Source organism: Physella acuta, unplaced genomic scaffold (genome assembly GCF_028476545.2).
Source record: "Physella acuta isolate Inbredline_101_S28 unplaced genomic scaffold, ASM2847654v3 ptg000009l, whole genome shotgun sequence".
Taxonomy (NCBI): Eukaryota; Metazoa; Mollusca; class Gastropoda; family Physidae; genus Physella; species Physella acuta.
In genome coordinates this window covers 300,726-322,046 of record NW_026731529.1, presented here as the reverse complement: position 1 = coordinate 322,046, position 21,321 = coordinate 300,726, and the positions used below count along the sequence as shown (strand labels likewise).

General features: G+C 36.2%; 1 protein-coding gene across 1 annotated transcript; it reads left to right on the top strand.

The window, feature by feature from the left end:
* The first annotated feature begins 5,768 nt into the window (after positions 1-5,768).
* Positions 5,769-8,308, top strand: LOC131928374 (uncharacterized). Its single transcript, XM_059284421.1, has 3 exons — positions 5,769-6,092; positions 8,004-8,120; positions 8,246-8,308. The coding sequence occupies exons 1-3, from the start codon at positions 5,822-5,824 to the stop codon at positions 8,272-8,274; spliced, it is 417 nt and encodes a 138-aa protein (XP_059140404.1). The 5' UTR covers positions 5,769-5,821; the 3' UTR covers positions 8,275-8,308.
* Positions 8,309-21,321: the final 13,013 nt, after the last annotated feature.

Below are 21,321 nucleotides of genomic sequence, written 5' to 3'. Positions count from 1 at the left end.
ATTTATTTTTAATTAGCTACTGTTATTGTGTTCTTTAAAGATATTTTTTATTATAATGATAAGGTTTGGGTTAGATCGCTGTATTTATCACACAACTCTTTACAATAATTATAGAGTTTCACCTGTTTAAAAAAATATATTATTCTGGCGGCATGGTACTTTGGTACCGCTTTACGCGTTTTCCCAAATATACTTAACAGATCAGTTCGGGGTGGGTTGGGGGGGGGTTCAACTTCATCCACTACTGTCCGGTCACTTTAGGTCAATTATCCTACCCAGCGTATACCTAGATGTGACATTAATGTCGCTCTACCCAATTAAGGCCATTCCCGTTTTAGGTGGTTAGGTGGAGGGGGGGGGGGATCATACTCAGAGTGAAAATACCGTTAGATTTTAGATGACTGTTCTAAACATATACAATTATACATATATACTGATTCAGAAATAGATTTAAATAAGTATCAGTGGTATTATGACAGTAAAACTTTTTTTTACAGAGGGTTCCATGGGGGAGTTGTACCCCCCCCCCCTGTCTACGCCACTGGTGTCAGTTTTGGGATGTTAGTAATTTAATATCTACCTAACGTTTGATGTTATAATAAAACTATGTTATTAAAAGACTTATTCACTCGTATGAAAGGCTTCATATAATCATTCCTTTTATATCATTTAAACAGAAAATCTAAAATTGTTTAATCTAGCACGAGTAGTTTAAAAATCGTATGTTTATAGATGTAATGGCTTTTAAGAATAAACTGTTTGCTGCTACTAATATTATTATATCAACATATCCTAAAAGTACGCCACCTAATTACTTTGATGATTTGTAACCAACAAATATGAAACTATGGTAGATATAAAGTGAACGTGTTAAATACATAATATGTATATAATTATATATTATATAATTATAGTTTTGTTAGAACAGTGAATTTGTTTTTTTTTTAAAGATACGCTTCATCAAGATCAAAATAGGGCTGGTAAGTAGGTCACCAACCAGTTCTACGGCTCATTAAAACCTGCATGAGCCCTAGAACTGGTTGGTGACCTACTTACCAGCCCTATTGAGGGTGATGAAACAACTGTACTTCGCTAAAAGATTTTTATTTCTTCAGCCATAAAAACAGAAAGTTTTGCCGAGTATCCCAGATATGTTACTTGGCTAGAGAAGACAGAGCTCACTCTTGTGTGCGATTCCGCCAACACATCCGGGGCTGCCATCCATCATGAAGATAAAGTGTTTGGTTACAGAAGTAAATCGTCGTCCGCTATTATATACACCTTCCCAAGTCTGTCTTGTAAAGATATGGGACATTATATGTGTGTAACAAATACGACGCGACACATGTATGTGTTGGTTTTTGGATGTAAGTGATTTAATATGTACAAAATAATTCTTTTACAACGTTCTTACTAATCCAGTTATTATCATCCATTGCTCTAGTAAATTTATCTGAGAAGCCATTGATTTAATTGCTTTAACAGTATTTTTTTTTTAAATGTGACATCGTAGGTCATTGAGATTTAACTGGAAATGTTTTAATTAGCTTGGAAAGTTAATTAAACCGTTTCGGAATTTTCGTCAATAAGAAATTTATTCGTCTAAGCAATATATTAACACTTATAGCAAGGAAAAAAGTTGCTTCCTTATTTCTGTACAAAGCTTAATGGTTACTAAAAATGTATGTGTTACATGCAAGAAATTACAAAGTATTTAAAAATTAGTTATCAGAATACATCTACAAAAATGTCTCAACAAGGCTCTGTAATAAAAAATTAAAAACAAAAATTGAAGTCAAGCTACGGTTAGCTAGTATAAATATATACAATTGTCTAAGTTGTACACATTGCTTAATGTTGTCGCTACCTACTGTTCAATAAAAATAAAGTATGTATATTGTACTTTATGTCGTATAGGTCCACCAAAGCTGTGTCTACCTCACGATAAAGTGTTGGAAGCTGATCTGGGGCAAGTCGTTATGTTCGATGTTTGTGTAATGATTCCCGCACCCTTCGATAATATGCCTATAACGGTTAATTACAAAAATACCTGGCTGTACAATGGTCAGTGTGTATCGAGATTATGTGTGACATGGACCAACGTTGAATTTTATCGTTTTAACGTGAAGATAATTATCTCGAATGTGTCAAAAGAAGACTATGGACAAATCATACTCAAGTTTGGCACTTCTCATGCATATGAAAATTATACCTTCAATTACTTTCCGCTACTAGTACCAAGAAGTAAGTCTTATCTTTTATTTAATATCAAATTGGCTTATGGTATCGATCAATCAAATAATCAAGTGAAATATCCGAAACAATTTAAAAAAACTAAAGTAATAGTAAAAATATTTAAATACGGTAAAATAAAGCACGGTAAATAGTATCTATATAATACGAATACTTTGTATAATTAAATATATAATACTTTGATATCTTTACTTAGAATTAAATTTCTTGTGAAGATAAGTAATTCAGGGAAACATTACAATCTTCACTTATAATTAAATTTATTGTGAAGATAAGTTGTTTAGGTAGGCAAACATTAAAATCTTCACTTATAATTAAATTTATGTGTGAAGATAAGTTGTTCATGTAAACATTACAATCTTCACTTATAATTAAATTTATTTGTGAAGATAAGTTGTTCAGGTAAACATTACAATCTTCACTTATATTTAAATTTATTGTGAAGATAAGTTGTTCAGGTAAACATTACAATCTTTACTTATATTTAAATTTATTGTGAAGATAAGTTGTTCAGGTAAACATTACAATCTTTACTTATATTTAAATTTATTGTGAAGATAAGTTGTTCAGGTAAACATTACAATCTTTACTTATATTTAAATTTATTGTGAAGATAAGTTGTTCAGGTAAACATTTCAATCTTCACTTATAATTAAATTTGTTTGTGAATATTAGTTGTTCAGGTAAGCATTTGCTGTCCAGTTACTAAAGTAGACTGACCTAGGGATATACGTGTGCCTTGTTCGGCCCCGCGGTCACTTAAAAGAATTAGACAATTTAAACGAATTACATATTTGCTTAGCATAAAACTGGCTACTGAAAAATAGTTTGTAACTATTTCAAGTAGTTTGTTTCTGTATGGTAAAAATATTTTTGTATTTTGAAGTGATTTAAAATTGTATCTCCAAGAAGGCGCCACTTTCCTAAAATTGTCCATGGGATGCATTCCCCACCCTCCCCACACACACATCTTCCCCCCCCCCTATTCGTACGCATAAGCCTTTAGAAAAACACTCCTACAAGTGAGACTAGTCAAAAAACATTATCAATTATAGTAATCAAGCATGTAGGCCTATATTATTATCTTACGTCTAACCATATAACCGCAATTTGCAGTTAGTTAAGTAGTCTACACGAATTGTGAGATTTGGGTTCGTCCATAAATGACGTCACACTCGTAGGGGGAAGGGGGGTCCGTAATTTTGTGACTGTTTGTGATGACGGGAAGGGGGGGGGGGGGTCAGATAGTGCGATGTCACACTTTTGAATTATAAAAAAGCAATGTTAGAAAACGAATTTTAGAAGTTATTTCGAGTTTTAGAAAACTGTTATAATAAATTGTAATAGGAATTGATTAAAATATTCTATTTTGACAGAGTTGAGACAAGATTTTTGAAAAATATCGATGTTTAAAAAAAAATTCAACTGCAATTCTGAGGAGTTGTAGGCTGGGGTGTGACCCCATTTTAGGGGGGGTCTAGCTTTTTGTGACGACGTGTGACGGAGGGAAGGGGGGAGAGGTAAAAATCGTCCAAAAAAGCGTGACGTCATTTATGGATGACCTCTTTGCGGGCGTGTGATGGGAGTTGGTCTTGTTTTTCAGAGGTTGATTGTGGTAACGTTTGATGTTATAATTAAATTTTTAAAAAATATTAATTAAGGTACTATGCCTCCAACAGTCCGATTCTTAAAGAAAAACAAGGAACGTAAGCGTTTGAATGATTTAAATTAGACCAAATAAACTACACTATCTTATATACATACTAATAAATGTAACTGATTAAGAAAAAAAATGAAAGAAACTACTGTAAGAATTGTGTTTAACGTTCTGTTTTTTTTTAATTTTAAATTGGTTTTTAATATAGTATAACAATTAACTTCCATTGCTTGTAAGAAACTTATATTGTTGTCGATCAATGTATAAACCGACAATGTCGTATTTACGCTTTTAAGTTATAACTTAGAATTCCCCTATAATGTCGTATTCATGCTTTTAATTATAACTTAGAATTCACCGACAATGTCGTATTCACTCTTTTAATTTTAATTTAGAATTCACCTACAATGTCGTATTTACGCTTTTAATTATAACTTAGAATTCACCGACAATGTCGTATTCACCTTTTTAATTTTAATTTAGAATTCACCTGCAATGTCGTATTTACGCTTTTAATTATAACTTAGAATTCAACTACAATTAAATTTCACGTGATGACTTTCCTCAGCCATGAAAACAGAAAGATTTACCACGAGTCGCAGACACGTGCGCTACCCAGAAAAGACGGCACTGATGCTTGTGTGCCATCCACCTAACACATCAGACTGGGCTGCCATCCTACATGAAGATAAAGTGCTTGTTAAAAAAAGGTCATTGTCGGCCACACTTTTGTACACCTTCCAAAGTCTGTCGTGTAACGATTCTGGCCAATATTTGTGTGTAACAAATACCACACATGATATAAATCTATCAGTTTTTGGATGTAAGTAATTTAATATGTGCCTAAATTGTATTACAATGTTATTATTAATCCTTGTAGTATTATCCATTGCTATAGTTCTTTTATCCAAGAAGCCAATTATTCAATTGCCTTTATAGAAAAGTTAATTAAACCACTTCGGGAATTTCGTCAATAAGCAATTCATTCGTCAAAGCAATATATTAACACTTTGAGAATTGACTAATGATTTTGCAGCATTCCTTAAAGGAATACAGAACCTGTTTGTGTTACATGCAAGAATATATAAAAAGTTTCCCTTTCAACCCTGACGGTGCAAGTGAAGTAGAGTTCACTTGTTTCTGCGACCTCGGCATATAGTGTGGTTAGCACTATGCCCAGCCCCCTTTAGGAACAGGGCATTTCCCCCTGTCAATTACCCCCCGGATATCCCCCCCGACATTACCCCCAGAGTAATTACCCCCCTGTCAATTACCCCCCTGTCAATTACCCCCCGCCCAGTAGGACATTACCCCCCCCCGGACAGGGTTAGGGTTAGGGTTAGGGTTAGGGTTAGGGTTAGGGCTAGGATTAGGGCTAGAACTAGGGCTAGGGCTAGGGCTAGGGCTAGGGCTAGGGCTAGGGCTAGGGCTAGGGCTAGGGCTAGGGCTAGGGCTAGGGCTAGGGCTAGGGCTAGGGCTAGGGCTAGGGCTAGGGCTAGGGCTAGGGCTAGGGCTAGGGCTAGGGCTAGGGCTAGGGCTAGGGCTAGGGCTAGGGCTAGGGCTAGGGCTAGGGCTAGGGCTAGGGCTAGGGCTAGGGCTAGGGCTAGGGCTAGGGCTAGGGCTAGGGCTAGGGCTAGGGCTAGGGCTAGGGCTAGGGCTAGGGCTAGGGCTAGGGCTAGGGCTAGGGCTAGGGCTAGGGCTAGGGCTGAGTTTAAATTTAAGTCAAGTTGAAGTTAGTTACTATGAATATATAGACTAGGAAAGTCTATGTTGTAAAAATTGCTTAATGTTGTCACTCACTACTGTTCAATAAAAATAAAATGTGAATATTAAACTTTTCGTCGCATAGGTTCACCACATCTGTGCCTACCTCACGATAAAGTGTTGGAAGCTGACCTGGGACAAGACGTTATGTTCGATGTTTGTGTAATGATTCCTAACCCCGTAATTGATATACCTCTAATGGTTGCTTACAAAAATACCTGGCTGTACAAGGGTCAATGTGTATCGAGATTATGCGTGACATGGACCAACGTTAGATTTGACCTGTATCGTTTTAACGTGAAGATAACTATCTCAAATGTGTCAGAGCGAGACTATGGAGAAATGGAATTCAAGTTTGGCACTTCTTATATACATGAAAATTTAAGCGTCAATTACTTTCCCGTACTTGTACAAAGAGGTAAGTCTTATCTTTTTTTATATCGAATAGGCTTATGCGAATAATTAAACAAGTTATCAAATTAAATATCCTAGACAACTTAAAAAAATTAAAGTAATGATGTCCAGGTGCTAAACTAAACTGACATCTACATATATAATAAACCGGGAGTGATCTCCCCTAAACTTTCTCGAATATTCTAATATAACACTACGGGGGATGGCACCTCGGGATATATTTTTAGTCCATTTTTAATTACTTAAACTTTTTATAATAGAATAGAATCAAGTTGGGTTAATAACCCTTTGATCTTTTTAAAAAGTAATAAAGTGGTTCAAAATATTTTCTACCGACTTTACATTGGCCTTGAAAAAACAGGTATCTATTAGAACTGTGGAACTGAATTTGAAACTTTTTGGTTTGTAATCCTGTGTCGTCACGCTATGTATTACTTGTGCGTCGTTTATAAGATTTCATTTCTATCAATCGGTCTAGATTTTCAGCTAAGCCACCACAATCAAGTTAATTAAATTGTATTATCCCTACTTTATCGTGTTCTGAATGTAAAGAATGAAATGTAATCGTGCAAAAATCTAACTTCAGATTTTGACAACTTTTAATGTTGCACATCCGTCCGCATCCGGAAATTTTAGTTTTGCAGATTGTCCTGAGGATGTTTTCACTGTGACCACGATAACTCGAGTACCGTTTCAGTTCTGTTTGTGACATGTTTTATAATAATTTTATGTATCATATCAAATGTGTAGTTCTGTATTGACATTTTAGGGGTTTAAAGTAAAAGGTTAGTATTAGAACTAACTCAAGTTCCTGTTTCTCAAAAATCAATAACTTGAATACTGCTTAATTTAGGTAAATGAACTTTTATATTTAAGTATTACTTTTTTTTGCGCAGGTATTTGTTAACGTTTGAAAGATATTCGTATATTAAAAATGGTACTTAACTCTATTTCCGCGATAACATAATAACTTTAGCACTGTTTCAATTACGTGGACGGAATTTTAAATAAAATAACTTAAACTTATGTCACTTTTATTTTGTAGAGATTTCCGATATACAGATAGGTACTGTTCTGGATAAATTTAATATTTTTACAAAAATTATTTACTGTTTTTAAAAAATAGTAAAATACAAAATAACTGTAGTACTGTTTCAGTTAGACGAAATTTCATGCATAGGTATATGATTTTGTTCACTGTTTTCTTTCGTATTATGATTTCCGGAGACCGAAAGTAAAACTTTGTACTCTTTACGATTTCCCAAAATATTTCCTTTTAAAAGTACTTCTCTCCCGCTCTATTATACACACGCTGTTTTCATTCATTAGGCGCGCCATTGTTGTTGTTTGTTTGTTGTTGTTTTTTTTTTGTTTTTTTTTTTTTTTGCTCGATTCTATTCTGCTTAAAAAAAATTCAAAAAAATAATAAATAACATTTCTATAGACCTGTAAGTGTCACCGTTTCTATTAATTTAGAATAATCGAGAAGTTTAGGGAAAATCACTCCCGATTATATTTAGAATTTCTTCAAGTTTGACAAATGAACAACATCGAACGAAACAAGCAAAAAAAAAACGCACAACCAACGAGATTAAATAATGCAATTTCGGAAAGGATTTAACAAAAGTAATTTACTAAGTTCTTACCCAATCTTGGCACAAATGTACCGAACTTATACCCTATGAGTTTTGTAATACTTTATTTCTATTTTTAAAAATATATGGCTATATTTTCACTTACACAAACTTTTATTTGTCTAACTGTTGCAAAATTATAAAACAATTTTAAATTGCATTGTTGAATGCTAGATTTATTATATGCTAGATTTATAATAGACTGACGAATTTATACTACTCTATATACAACGGGTTAGTATATAAACATATTCAATTTTTAATTGTATATTTCTCTTTAGGTACAAAGAACTCCAAAGATAGAAACGACACAGACGATTCTATGAAATATATGATAGCCTTTATTATTCTAGTGCTGTTCTGTATTATTGGTTGCGGCTTATTAAGCTTTAAAAAAGGTAAGCATAGATGAATCATTATTCAACAAATCTGTATCATATAAGCTGTATCAGTAATGATTCTGTATGATATAACAATGCAAAGATTGTTGACTTATTTTATATTTCTTTCATTCTTTGTTTAGTAAGAAAAAGTATTCAGCAATTACGGTAAGCCTACAATACACCTTTTTCGTGTAATAATCATAGTTGATAATTACAATCTATTAAAATAGATTGTGTCTATATTGCATTTATTGCACTTGCATTGGACCAAAAATGTCAACACTCAAATAGTATACTAATTAATATAAGCCGTCGATTTGGTCATAAACTTTGTTATTATTTGTAACAAAATTAAATGGAAAAAAAAGTGTTATATTTACAAAAAAATTGACAAGCTAAATCTAAAATGTTCCATTCTACAGACAAGACTTTGTGTCAAAGTGTTTTTGTTTACGACGGAATGAATCGGGAAACCAAAACAGGGGTACGTAATTTTGCAGCATATATGTTCGCGTAATTTAAATTAAGTATTAAAAAGTATTTAAAAAGTCGAATCCGGGTTCAAAATTTGAACTTCAAATTAGTGGAACAATTAGGATAACGTCCCTGAACCTACCCAGCTGTGATGGGTACCTAACTTACATTGCGGAAACAAAGGCGGCTGGGCATAGTTCTGTCCACACTATACCTTTACGTGCCGAGGTCTCTGAAGCAGATAAACTCTACTTCATCTGCCCTATGTGTCTTGGACACGAACGGAAATGAAGATGATTAAAAAATGTAACACTGGGTTTAAACTCATTTGATTTCACATTGCATTTACTCTGTTGTTTATAAATTGATTTGATACAATAACGGTTTTAAATAAAATAAAATAATAGTTGCTTCATATGTTTGAGATATTAGTTTGCGATACGTGTAACTAACACAACCATGTCTAATTTTTAGTTTCGGAGACAGTCCCTGCTTACGTATCTGTGTATGATTCCTGCCCTGAACAAAACCCAGAGCCTTCTGTGGAACATGCTTATAATGAAGACAGCGAAACAACTAATCCTAAAAACCTGTATGATAATATTCAAGATACTTCTCAAAATTCAAGACATTTAAATCCTGTAGATTAATAATATGTCTGTTGTTTAGAACAATTTGATTACACATATGATATGACGCAAAACCTTTTAAATATTTAGCCGGCTCAAACACAATTTTAGTGTTTATTTTAATGTTTGAAAATGAATTATATCTGGGGCGCCGAAGTAAAAGTTATATTACTATTGATTAGATAATACTATAGACTTTTATTAGGGAGCTTGTAGAGAGTCAACAGTATTAGAAACTGTAAGAAAATCACGGCGCCCCACGTTTTTGATCGCTTATAGTAGAGTGATCGCTTGTATTATTGTGATGTATAGCATTTATTTTCTACTTTTTAGTTCAATCAGAAAACGTGGGTTTTTTTAACTTTTTTAATGATTATTATTTTCAACTTTTTAGTCTTTGTCTGTTTGTTTGCATAAAAATCTTGCTATCGATTTTATCTTTTCAATTTTTTTTTGGGTAAACGAAGACAACTCGTAAAAAGACAACTCGTACAAAACACGTTGTGTGAATACGTTACTGACTAGAACACATAGATTTGAACCCGTGTCGAGTGGGATAGCAATCGTGTGCCCAACCACTCGACCATATCGTCTCCCCCATACTGGCCACCAGTTGTTACGGTTGTTTGTACACAAATTACAGTTACTGGGTTATGTCCCTTTTTCCGCACGTTTTTACTACAACGAGCCGACCCGCGGCGTATCATACGCCGCTATTTAGTTGATTTATTTTCTACTTTCAGTAATTCATAATTTGTGAATTCGACAGTACCAATGCTGCCACTGAAAATATTTGCTTTAAAACACTAACCCCCCTCCTTTCCCCTAACCCCGACCCTACACCCCCCCCCCCCCCCGTGAAAGCAGCCTCCTCTTAGTTACCTCCTGTACGTTTAAAGTCGGTTCAAACTTAATTATCTGCCCCTAATAGCCGTCACTAAACCTGGCTGTAATGTTTGTAAACATTAACGTGACCACAGCTCAGCAGACCATGTGGGGGTGGGGTAGGGTGGTAGTGATAGTGATAGAGAGAAAGAGAGGGGACTGTAAGGAGGCGCTTGCAGCTTGTTTTCTAACGGCTCGCAGAGGAGAATTATATATATAGATTATATAGCGGTCTAAAATGCTCAATAAAATGTTTCCATGGATCAATTTAGTAATAATAACAATTGAATATTCTATTGTCATCCAAAACAAAGCTTCCCTGAAAATTTCAGCGTGTGACCTACTTAGGTCTAGTAATGTTTTAGTTTGACATTGTTATAATACCATATATGGTCGATGGTGCAACAACCGGGTTTTTTCCGCTGTCTTACTAAGAGAGTCTAAGACTCAGAAATTTTCCATAAGGATCTGATTGATTGATTCAGACCAGATGACCACCCCGACCAATGGCCACATGAGTTGAGGGTAACCTCCCATGTTGCCTAAGTCTATAACTAGATCGCCCACAGGCGGCACGAGGCAGTCCGTTCTGACCACGCAGTCCATTATGACCAGGCCGTCCATTTTGACCGGCAGTCCATTCTGACCATTTGAACGTGAGAGAACTTAAGTCCTGAGTGTGCTATGCATTCTTAAGTTGTTTAAGTATTCTAGTATTATATTACTTGTGGCCAAGTGATTCTTGGTGACCTGTGGCTATTTTTATAAAGTGTTAGAATCTGTGATAGTATTTTTTCTTACGCTTTGTAAGTTGGGTTTTGTTATTTTCTAAACTAAATATTTTATCTTGTTTAACCTTGTGTTCTGCCACAACTGTGTTCACTTATTAAAGGTTGTATGCAGATTGAATGAGTTGTTAACTTCAATAGTTTCACTAGTTTTCCCTAGACCTCGAAATCGAGCCCTAGTGAGTTGTTGAGTTAGTTTTCATTCAGTTAGGCTTTAGGTCATTTGCATATAACTCCAAGAAAGAATCCGGGGGCGTTCACCATCTATCTGGCTGGTAGATAGGTGTCCGTTACAAAGTGGGGACTCGCCGGCATTTAATCTGTCGTTCCAGTTGTTGGTTGTATCAGTTAAACACTAAGTTTAGTTTGATTTAGTTGTTTTTCTATCCAGTGGAGCCGTGTTATTAAAACGCGCGCAAGGCTAGAGTTATCTAGGTCAAAAGCCAGACGTGTCACGTCCTAGATTGAAGGTCAAGTTCATAACGCAGAGTTGGGCCGTGTTAATTTAGGCTTGTTTTGATTTTGAAGTTAGTGTAATGGAGTCTTTCTTATCTAATCCCACCGTTGAGGAGGTAGAGAAGTTGAGTAGGAAAGTTTTGATTAGTGTTGTTAAGGAATTGAAATTGGATTATTCTGTTACTCAGAAATCAGAAGTGTTGAGAGATAAAATTGTTGTTCATTTTATTAATGAAGGTGTATTTGATGAAAGTTTGTTGGCTGGGGTGATACTCCGTGAGGAGAAACCTCTAGAGAAGGTAGAATTAGAAGCTAGAATTGCTTTAGAGAAACAGGAGTTAGAGGCTAAAATTGCTTTAGATAAGAGGAGGTTGGAATTTGAATTTGGTAAAGTTAGTGGAGATGTCACTTCTCTGGTAGATCCTAAAAAGTTGTCGGTGGGGCAAGTGATTGCCAAATTTGGGAAATTAGTTCCTAAATTTGATGAAACAGATTTGGTCGTTTTCTTTAACTCATTTGAGAGTTTAGCGAAGACATGTGAATGGCCCGAAACTTCCATTACTGCTTTATTGAGCACGGTCCTTACAGGGAAAGCTGCAAAAACATACCAGGCACTCTCTCACGACGTTCAAAATAACTATAGTTTGGTCAAGACTGCCATTTTGAAGGCCTACGAACTGACGCCCGAGGCCTATCGGATAAAATTCCGAGCACTCCGCAAGTTACCCACTCAATCATATGTGGAATTTCTCTTTGAAAAAGAGAAAATTTTCTCAAGGTGGCTACACTCTGAGAAAGTTTCTGAGTTTGAGAGGCTCAGATCACTTATCCTAAGGGAAGAATTCCTAAAGTCCCTGCCTGAAGACATACGACTACACATACTGGATAACAAGATAATTGACATCCAGAAGGCTGCTGAGTCGGCTGACACATATATGTTGGTGCATAAGAAACCACCAGTGTCAGGAAACCGCCTCAACCCCGTGCTTCCCCTTTTTGGCAGCAATCCTCCTGTTGGCCAACACGTGAAGGCATTACAGTCCAGAGAGAAACCAAGATCAACTCTCAATCGTCGAGCAGTATGCCAGTTCTGCAAAAGACCTGGTCACCATGTCAAGGACTGCTACAAACGTCTTCAATTTAACAGAGAGGTGGTGCGTACTTCTGCGCACTATGCTCTATCCCCTCAAGCAGCCAGTTCAAATATGAACTCTAGAATTCTGAGGGACACTAACCTTAAGTGTCCGCAGGAAGGCAGTCAAGTCTCCACACATTATGTTCAGTCACATTTTGACTGTTCACGCCACCATCCAGTTTCTTCCGAGTCTACCGATCTCGAGGGATCGAGAAAGGTTGACTTTTCATCTTTCATTACCGAAGCTATCATTAGCAAACCAGGTGATCCGTTGTCTCAGCAGAATATCACCGTCCTAAGAGACACAGGAGCGTCACAGTCACTTCTTTTGAAAAGTTCTATGGATATTACACCGGAGACGAACACCGGAAATGTTTCCATTATCCAGGGAGTGGGGACAAAATCTACTGTAGTCCCTCTACACAAGTTTGCCCTGAAACATCATCTCGTCGAAGGCGAAGTCATTTTAGGTGTGATAGATAGTATTCCTGTCCCAGGAGTACACCTGCTTCTAGGGAATGACCTTGCAGGAAGCAAAGTATACCCCTGTACGGTTCAAAACCCTTTGTCAACAGTTCCAGATAATGATAATGAACTGTATCCTGCATGTGTGGTGACAAGAAGCCAGACCAAACAATTGGCTGACACAGCGCATGAACCACACCTACCATCATCGTCGGGAAATCCATCTCCCAAACTGGAGTCTATGCTTCCAGAGAACACAAGCCTGGGCTTACCCCTGAGGATATCTCAGGAAGACATCATTAAAGCTCAACAAGTCGACGCGGAACTCAAAGCAATGGTCGAAAAGTCACCCTCATCTGACGATGGGGAATATTTCTCCGAGAACGGCCTCTTCTTTCGTCGCTCTGTACCAGTAGATGCCTCACCTGCCGAACCATGGTTGAGTAAAAACCAGCTGTGGGTCCCTCCACCTTATCGGCATGAAATACTGAAACTGGCACATGACCATCCAATGTCAGCGCACCCAGGAGTCACTAAAACGACGGCGGAGATCAAAGAACTGTTCTTTTGGCCCAAAATGAGAAATGATGTGTCGCGTTACTGCAAAAGTTGCACGAACTGTCAGTTGGCCGGAAAGCCAAACCAGAAAATTCCTAAGGCCCCTTTGAGTCCGATTCCTGTATTAGAAGAACCCTTTTCTAAAATCGTCATGGACTGTGTAGGTCCCTTGCCTAAAACCAAGGCGGGCAACGAGTACCTACTTACCTTTATGTGTTCAAGTACCCGTTTTCACGAGGCGTTCCCCTTACGGAACATTAAGGCAAAGACTGTAGTCAGAGCCATGACCCGGTTCTTCACTACCTTTGGATTACCTAGAATCGTTCAAACAGATCAAGGCAGCAACTTCACCAGTCACCATTTTCAGGAAGCGCTAGCCAAGCTAGGCGTTACCCACATCACCAGCTCAGCCTACCACCCTCAGTCTCAAGGCGTACTTGAGAGGTTCCACCAGACCCTAAAAACCATGCTAAGAACATTCGCTAAAAGTAACACCCAATGGGATGAGACTGTTCGTTGGATTATTTTCGCCGCTAGGGACTGTGTCCAGGAAGCTCTAGGTTACTCTCCTTTTCAGCTTGTGTTCGGACATTCTGTCCGTGGTCCCCTGAAGCTGATCCACGAGCGTTGGACAGGTACCAGTGATCATCCAGTGGAAAACTTTGACGATTTTCACGTTCGACTGAAAGCCGTGTGCGAAATGGCTCACAAGAACTTAAGAAAGGCCCAGGTGAGAATGAAAGGACTGTATGATAAGAGTTCTCGTAAACGAACATTCAATCCAGGCGAGAAAGTTCTTGTGCTAGTGCCTAATCTGAACAATGCGTTATCCTTAAGATATTGTGGACCCTTTACTGTGCATTCAAAATTAAGTGATTTGAACTATGTTGTCAGTACGCCAGACAGGAGAAAGAAACAGACAGTGTATCATGTTAACTCACTGAAAAAGTATTATGATAATTGTAACAATTTTCAATCCACAGCTAAAATTACTTTACCTGTATGTTCAAATGTTTCTGATGATGTGATACATGATAAATTGAAACCCCCAAAATTGGTAAATTCTTCCTTTTTAGATCATCTAAATGACCACCTTATGCATTTGTCCACAGAGGAAAGCCATAAATTGTCTCAGTTATTTGAGACATTTCCCTCTATTTTTGGGGATGTCCCCAAAGAAGCGAAGGTTCCACCTCATGATGTAGACGTAGGTGATGCAAAACCCATCAAACAACACCCCTATAGAGTTAACCCGGAAAAAGCTGTTTTGATAAAAGATGAAATTCATTATATGCTTAAGAATGATATCATTGAACCCAGTTTCAGCAACTGGAGTTCCCCATGTCTTTTAGTCCCGAAAGACGGGGGATCTTTCAGGTTTGTGACCGACTTTAGGAAGGTAAATGCGCTCACCAAAGCTTATTCCTATCCATTACCTCGAATAGAAGACGTTATTGATAAAGTTGGTCAAGCTAAGATAATTTCCAAAATTGATTTACTATCAGGATACTGGCAAATCCCCTTATCTGACCGTGCAAAAGAAATATCTGCTTTTGTAACCCCTAATGGTTTTTATAGATACAAACGTATGCCCTTTGGTATGCGAAATGCTGGTCAAACTTTCCAGCGGGTCATTAACTCTGTCATTGCTGACATAGACCAATGTGAGGCCTACATAGATGATATAGTAGTATTTTCTAATACTTTTGAAGAACATATTGTTCAGTTGACTATCCATTTTAGAAAATTGTCTGAAGTTAATTTTACTGTAAACCTGCATAAAAGTGATTTCTGTAAAGGTTCAATTACCTATTTGGGTTATCAAGTAGGAACGAACCAAGTTAGGCCCATTGAAGCCAAAGTAGATGCTATTGTAAAGTTGCCACCTCCCAAAAATTGTAAAGAAATCAAAAAGTTCCTTGGGATGGCTGGTTACTATAGGCGGTTCTGTCAAAACTTTTCAGCTGTTGCTGAACCTCTTACTGCATTATTGAAAAAGGGTGTTGAGTTTGAATGGTCAACTAAATGTCATGAAGCTTTTTTAACCATTAAGTCATTTTTATCTAATGCTCCTGTTATGGCTGCACCAGATTTCAGCAAGCCCTTTAAACTTGCCATTGATGCTAGCAACTTAGCCATTGGCTCAGTCTTATTTCAAGAAGACAACATGGGGATTGACCATCCAATTGTTTTTTTTTCCAGAAAGTTAAATGAGAACCAAAAGAATTACTCTACTATTGAAAAAGAAGCTTTAGCTTTGGTTTTGTCCTTACAACAATTTGAAGTCTATGTCACTTCTTCAACCAATCCGGTCAGAGTATTTTCTGACCATGATTCCCTGAAATTTACCTCTAAGTTAGGACAAAAGAATCACAGAATATTGAGATGGAGTTTATATTTCCAAAATTTTAATCTGGAAATTTCCCACATTAAGGGTATTGATAATGTTGTGGCTGATTGTTTGTCAAGGATGTAAAATCTTATTACACACATTGATCATGTGACATGTTTTGTGGTTCATTAGGACCATACACAAGTGTTTTGTTTAGGTGACACTCACATGAATGTGAGTGGTATGAGTTTTGAATTTTTTTTTTCAAAATGACAATCATTTTGCATATTTTGTTTATTTTCAGGTGAACCTTAATTAAAGGTGGTTTTTGATTATATGTAATCTTCTATGATAAAATGTCTCATATGACTCAGTTGATATTGTAGCTAGTCATTGAAATAAAGGTTTTACCCTGTCGGGTTTACCACTTTTAATATCCACATGGAAATATTGTAATACCCCTTTTGAGGGATTTTGATGTATTATTATTTTTTGAAAGGGTTACTCCCCTTTCACAAATTGTAAAAGTTTGAGTTACTTCCCTTTTGTTTCCAGGGATATTTTCATCTGGTATTAAGATTTTGATTGGCTACATTTGTAAAGCATTTTTTTATTTCATTGTCAGATTGGTTCCTTATGTATGTTTTTGTGGAACCTATCTGTCACTTCCAAAAAGGGAGGGGATGTGACCTACTTAGGTCTAGTAATGTTTTATTTTGACATTGTTATAATACCATATATGGTCGATGGTGCAACAACCGGGTTTTTTCCGCTGTCTTACTAAGAGAGTCTAAGACTCAGAAATTTTCCATAAGGATCTGATTGATTGATTCAGACCAGATGACCACCCCGACCAATGGCCAAATGAGTTGAGGGTAACCTCCCATGTTGCCTAAGTCTATAACTAGATCGCCCACAGGCGGCACGAGGCAGTCCGTTCTGACCACGCAGTCCATTATGACCAGGCCGTCCATTTTGACCGGCAGTCCATTCTGACCATTTGAACGTGAGAGAACTTAAGTCCTGAGTGTGCTATGCATTCTTAAGTTGTTTAAGTATTCTAGTATTATATTACTTGTGGCCAAGTGATTCTTGATGCTATAGCAGTGTTATGTGACCTGTGGCTATTTTTATAAAGTGTTAGAATCTGTGATAGTATTTTTTCTTACGCTTTGTAAGTTGGGTTTTGTTATTTTCTAAACTAAATATTTTATCTTGTTTAACCTTGTGTTCTGCCACAACTGTGTTCACTTATTAAAGGTTGTATGCAGATTGAATGAGTTGTTAACTTCAATAGTTTCACTAGTTTTCCCTAGACCTCGAAATCGAGCCCTAGTGAGTTGTTGAGTTAGTTTTCATTCAGTTAGGCTTTAGGTCATTTGCATATAACTCCAAGAAAGAATCCGGGGGCGTTCACCATCTATCTGGCTGGTAGATAGGTGTCCGTTACAAGCGCGCTAGCTAACTGGGAAGTGCCAGAAATTTCGATCGCAAGATTTGATTGGAAAGACAGAGACGAAAGCAAGTTAAAGAAAACGTGGGAATAAAGATTTTAGCAAAATAAGTATTTATTACAATAGCAAATAAATATAAACAAAACTCTTAATAGTTTAAGTAAATTCAAATTGTAAACAAATTAAACGATTTAAATATTTATTTCGAAAAAAAGTATTACTTGGAATACAACTTATTTGCAATTACATTTAAAAATATCTCTTTATTAACTCAATTTTTTGTAAATGTTTACACGTACTATTTAATAGTAGTGTATTATTATATATTTAAAGAAAATCATATATTTTCTCCTTTTCAGTGCATTATTACACAAAAGATTGCTATTATATTGTATGCAACTTCTTTATTTATAGAAGCTTTTATTTAATTTGCTTCCTCTTTCTGTTAATCTGTGTTGAAACTGCCGAACGAAATTTCGACAAATTTTAATCGACCATTTTCTCTAAAACTGTTCACGTTTATAAATACCCAAAAAATTCTAGTAAAGGAATTCAATACATAAAAAAGCGACCCATGCTTTTATTTAAATAGTAGTTCATAATTATGTATTTACAGAAAGTTATTTATTTCCTCATTATCAGTGCATTATTACATATTATTAAAAATAGTTTTTTTACATTTTTGCAAATCACTGTTTTTTAAATTGTTTTGGCCTTTACTTTCCAAGATAATTTCTATGTAAAGTATAACAAATTGTGGGTAAACAAATTCAGTATTGCCTGACATATATATATATATATATATATATATATATATATATATATATATATATATATACGAGAAAAATGGCCCGTTGAGGAAGGATACAACGGGCGCTAGGCTGATAGTGCTGTCTCTTTTCTCTAAACTAAAACCACCCCACCCCCCCCCCCCCCCCCACACACACACCACCACCCATCCCCACCCCCCCCCCCCACCCCCCAAAAAAACATGTCTACCGTCCCATTCAACGAAATATAATTATATACTTTTTCCAGTGTCCGCCACCTCCCCGAAAATTCTACCCCCGCCCCCGAAAATTTCAAGTACCCCCACCCCTCTCCGGGGAGGAAAAAGTCTGAAAGAGATACTGGTGTCGCGCTTAGCCACTACCCGAAGAATTGCATTAAAGAAATTGCAAGAAAACCAATTTTTAGATTAGACACATTAATTAGGCGGTAATTTTATTATAGAGTATCGATGAAGAAATTTCTTTTGAGTTAGGGAGGGGGGGGGGCTCAGACGTTCTTACGCGGGGGTGGGGCTTCGCTCCTACCCGAAGAATTGTATGAAAGAAACTCTTCACGCAAACCACTTAGATTAGACAAAATTTCCTTTTTATTCAATGTTTACTCGAGAATCAATGACGTCATATTACTGTGTGCACTCTCCGGCTTGAGATTATTTTCTACTCTGTGCTAAATGTGACGACGTCATACTTTGTTTTTCGAATTACTATGCATGTTTTTAATTTGCTTGTGTTTTCTCTAGAGCGTTCTTGTCAGACAGACAGCGAAACTATTATTATTAATAGCTAATTTGGTTTTCTGGGCGCGAAGAATCTCTCAACTGCTGAAAGAACAATACGTATCAACGGGACAACATCAAAGAGAACAAACACAGAAAAAGCACTGGCTAAAATAGCTATGCCGAACCCGCCCAGAAATATGGCGGATGGACGTTGGTCAGGCTATGAGGTCTTCGTCCTTTTATAGGATGATGTGTTCGTTGTTTCCACATACAGAGCTTTGTGGATTTTGTCCAATAGAGATTTCACTTCGGTATCAGTGAAGGGGTTTTCTGTTGTCGCAATGCTCTCTTGTGTAGACGCACTAGAAAAGAATGTGTATTCATCGGTAATTCCAGATAAATTTTTGTTGCTGGGTGTGGTAAAGTCTTGTGTCGATGGTTTCATCGTTGTGGTAGTGGAGCTGCCACTTGTGGTGATGGCGTGAGTGGTTGTGGTTTTCAATGTGCTGCTCGTTGTTGTTGGTTCAGCCACATCGACACAACCTTTTGTGGTGTAGTCAGTAAACAGACTGATGTCGGCGTTCTACGACAAAAAAAAGAATGTACCACTGAAACACTGAGAACTCTAAGAAAATTGAAAGTACAGTTTCGCTTTCAGACTAAAAGATTCATTAAGTAGTTGAAGTAGAGGTCATATTTTTTAAACCTCGTTTTAAAAAAATGAATGATTTGGTCAGCATTGTGCTCAGGCTGGCTTTACTTTACATGAATTGAGTCAGGTACCCATCAGAGCTGAGAGGACGTGACACGTTATAAGGCCCAGAGTTCGAACTTTGAGCTAACAGTCAAGAGCTATACAACTGGACCACACATATCTTTAATATGAAAAGTTTAAATATTTTAAATATTTTTAAAATTTTAAATATTTTAAATTAAATATCTAAGCTTTCTGTGCATTTAACAATTAAAACATGGTAAAAAAATCGTTGGTGATTAGTCAATATTTAAATATTTATCATCAAATAAAATTTACCCTGTAAGTCAACGGTTTTAGAACATCAGCGATACCCAAGGGGTGACAAAAGGAAGAGACGTTGTTGGTGGCGTACATGTATGCCCCAAACTTGACTTGATCAGCTGTCATCTTAATGAGGTAATATTTGCTCACATTGGGGACTTGGTACACACAGCCGGAAAGTACGGTGCCTAACGGACGTAACAAAAAAAATCAGGACAGGAATATTTTTATTACATAAGAAAATGTTGGCGCACATAATATAAAACACAAAAACCGATCCATTCGGTGTATAATTTGATAATAAATCTTCATAAACGACTGCATCTTATATCATTCAACATTTATTGAACGAGTACTAACCCCTTCGGACTTCAATTAAATGAGATTTTACTTATAGATGTTATTCTACCTCATATAACATTAAATCAATAAAGTTTAAACATTCTTCTATCCTCTTCCTGTTGTATTAGCGAATTGCAGTGTTGTACTGTATTGTATATGTTACTAGGGAAGGTTATTCAACACGTACTACATAGCAATGTAATGCATATTTTTACATTACAAAACCCAAGAATTTCGGAACAGAAATCGCGCGCTATCCCACTCTGCCGGCTAAAACTCTTATATTTTTAGATTATTTTAATGTTTTGAAAATGAATTATATCAATAAAAATTTCAGCATAATTAGTTTAAATACAATATAAAAAAATAAACAAATTTCGTTATATTTTAAGTAAATTCACTTACAAAAAAAATTGAACTATTCAAATATTTCGAAACGGTGCTGTTGTAGAAAGAAAATATTTCGTACTCAGAATAAAATATATTTGCAAATTCATAAAAAGATACTTTTTATAAACTTTCATTAATGTAAATATTTATACACAAGGACTTAAATCTTATTTTTTTGATGTTACAAATTTATATTTAACTTGCTTGCTCTGACTGTTTGTCTATCTGTCTATTTGTTGTCATGGATCGAAACTGGCAAGCGTAATTTCGACCGTTTCTAAATAAAACAATCGTTTCAAACTTGGCTTGTGGGTCAAGACCCGATGACAATGTTATCCGACATCAAATTTGACTTAATTGATGGCTGTCTAATTTTTTCAAGAATTGATTAAACTTTTCTTTATAAAGTACTAGCAGACCCGGCCAGGCCCTCCACTGACCTCTGTAAAAAAACGGATTTGTAAAGGATCATGATTTGTTTGTTTAGTAAGCTTTGCCCGGGTTTAGGAAATATATTACTTTTTTCATGAACCCTAACCACAATCAACCAAAAACAAAACATAAACACAAAAACAAACATAAACATAACATTAACGCAAACCCAAACACAGAGAAAAAACGGAAACACAAACGCAACGCAAACACAAAAGCAAATAAAAAAGCAAACGCAAACATAAACGAAACGCAAACACTAACATTAACACAAACACAAACGCCAACACAAACGGAAACATAAACAGAAACGCAACGCAAACGCAAACACAAACGCCAACACAAATG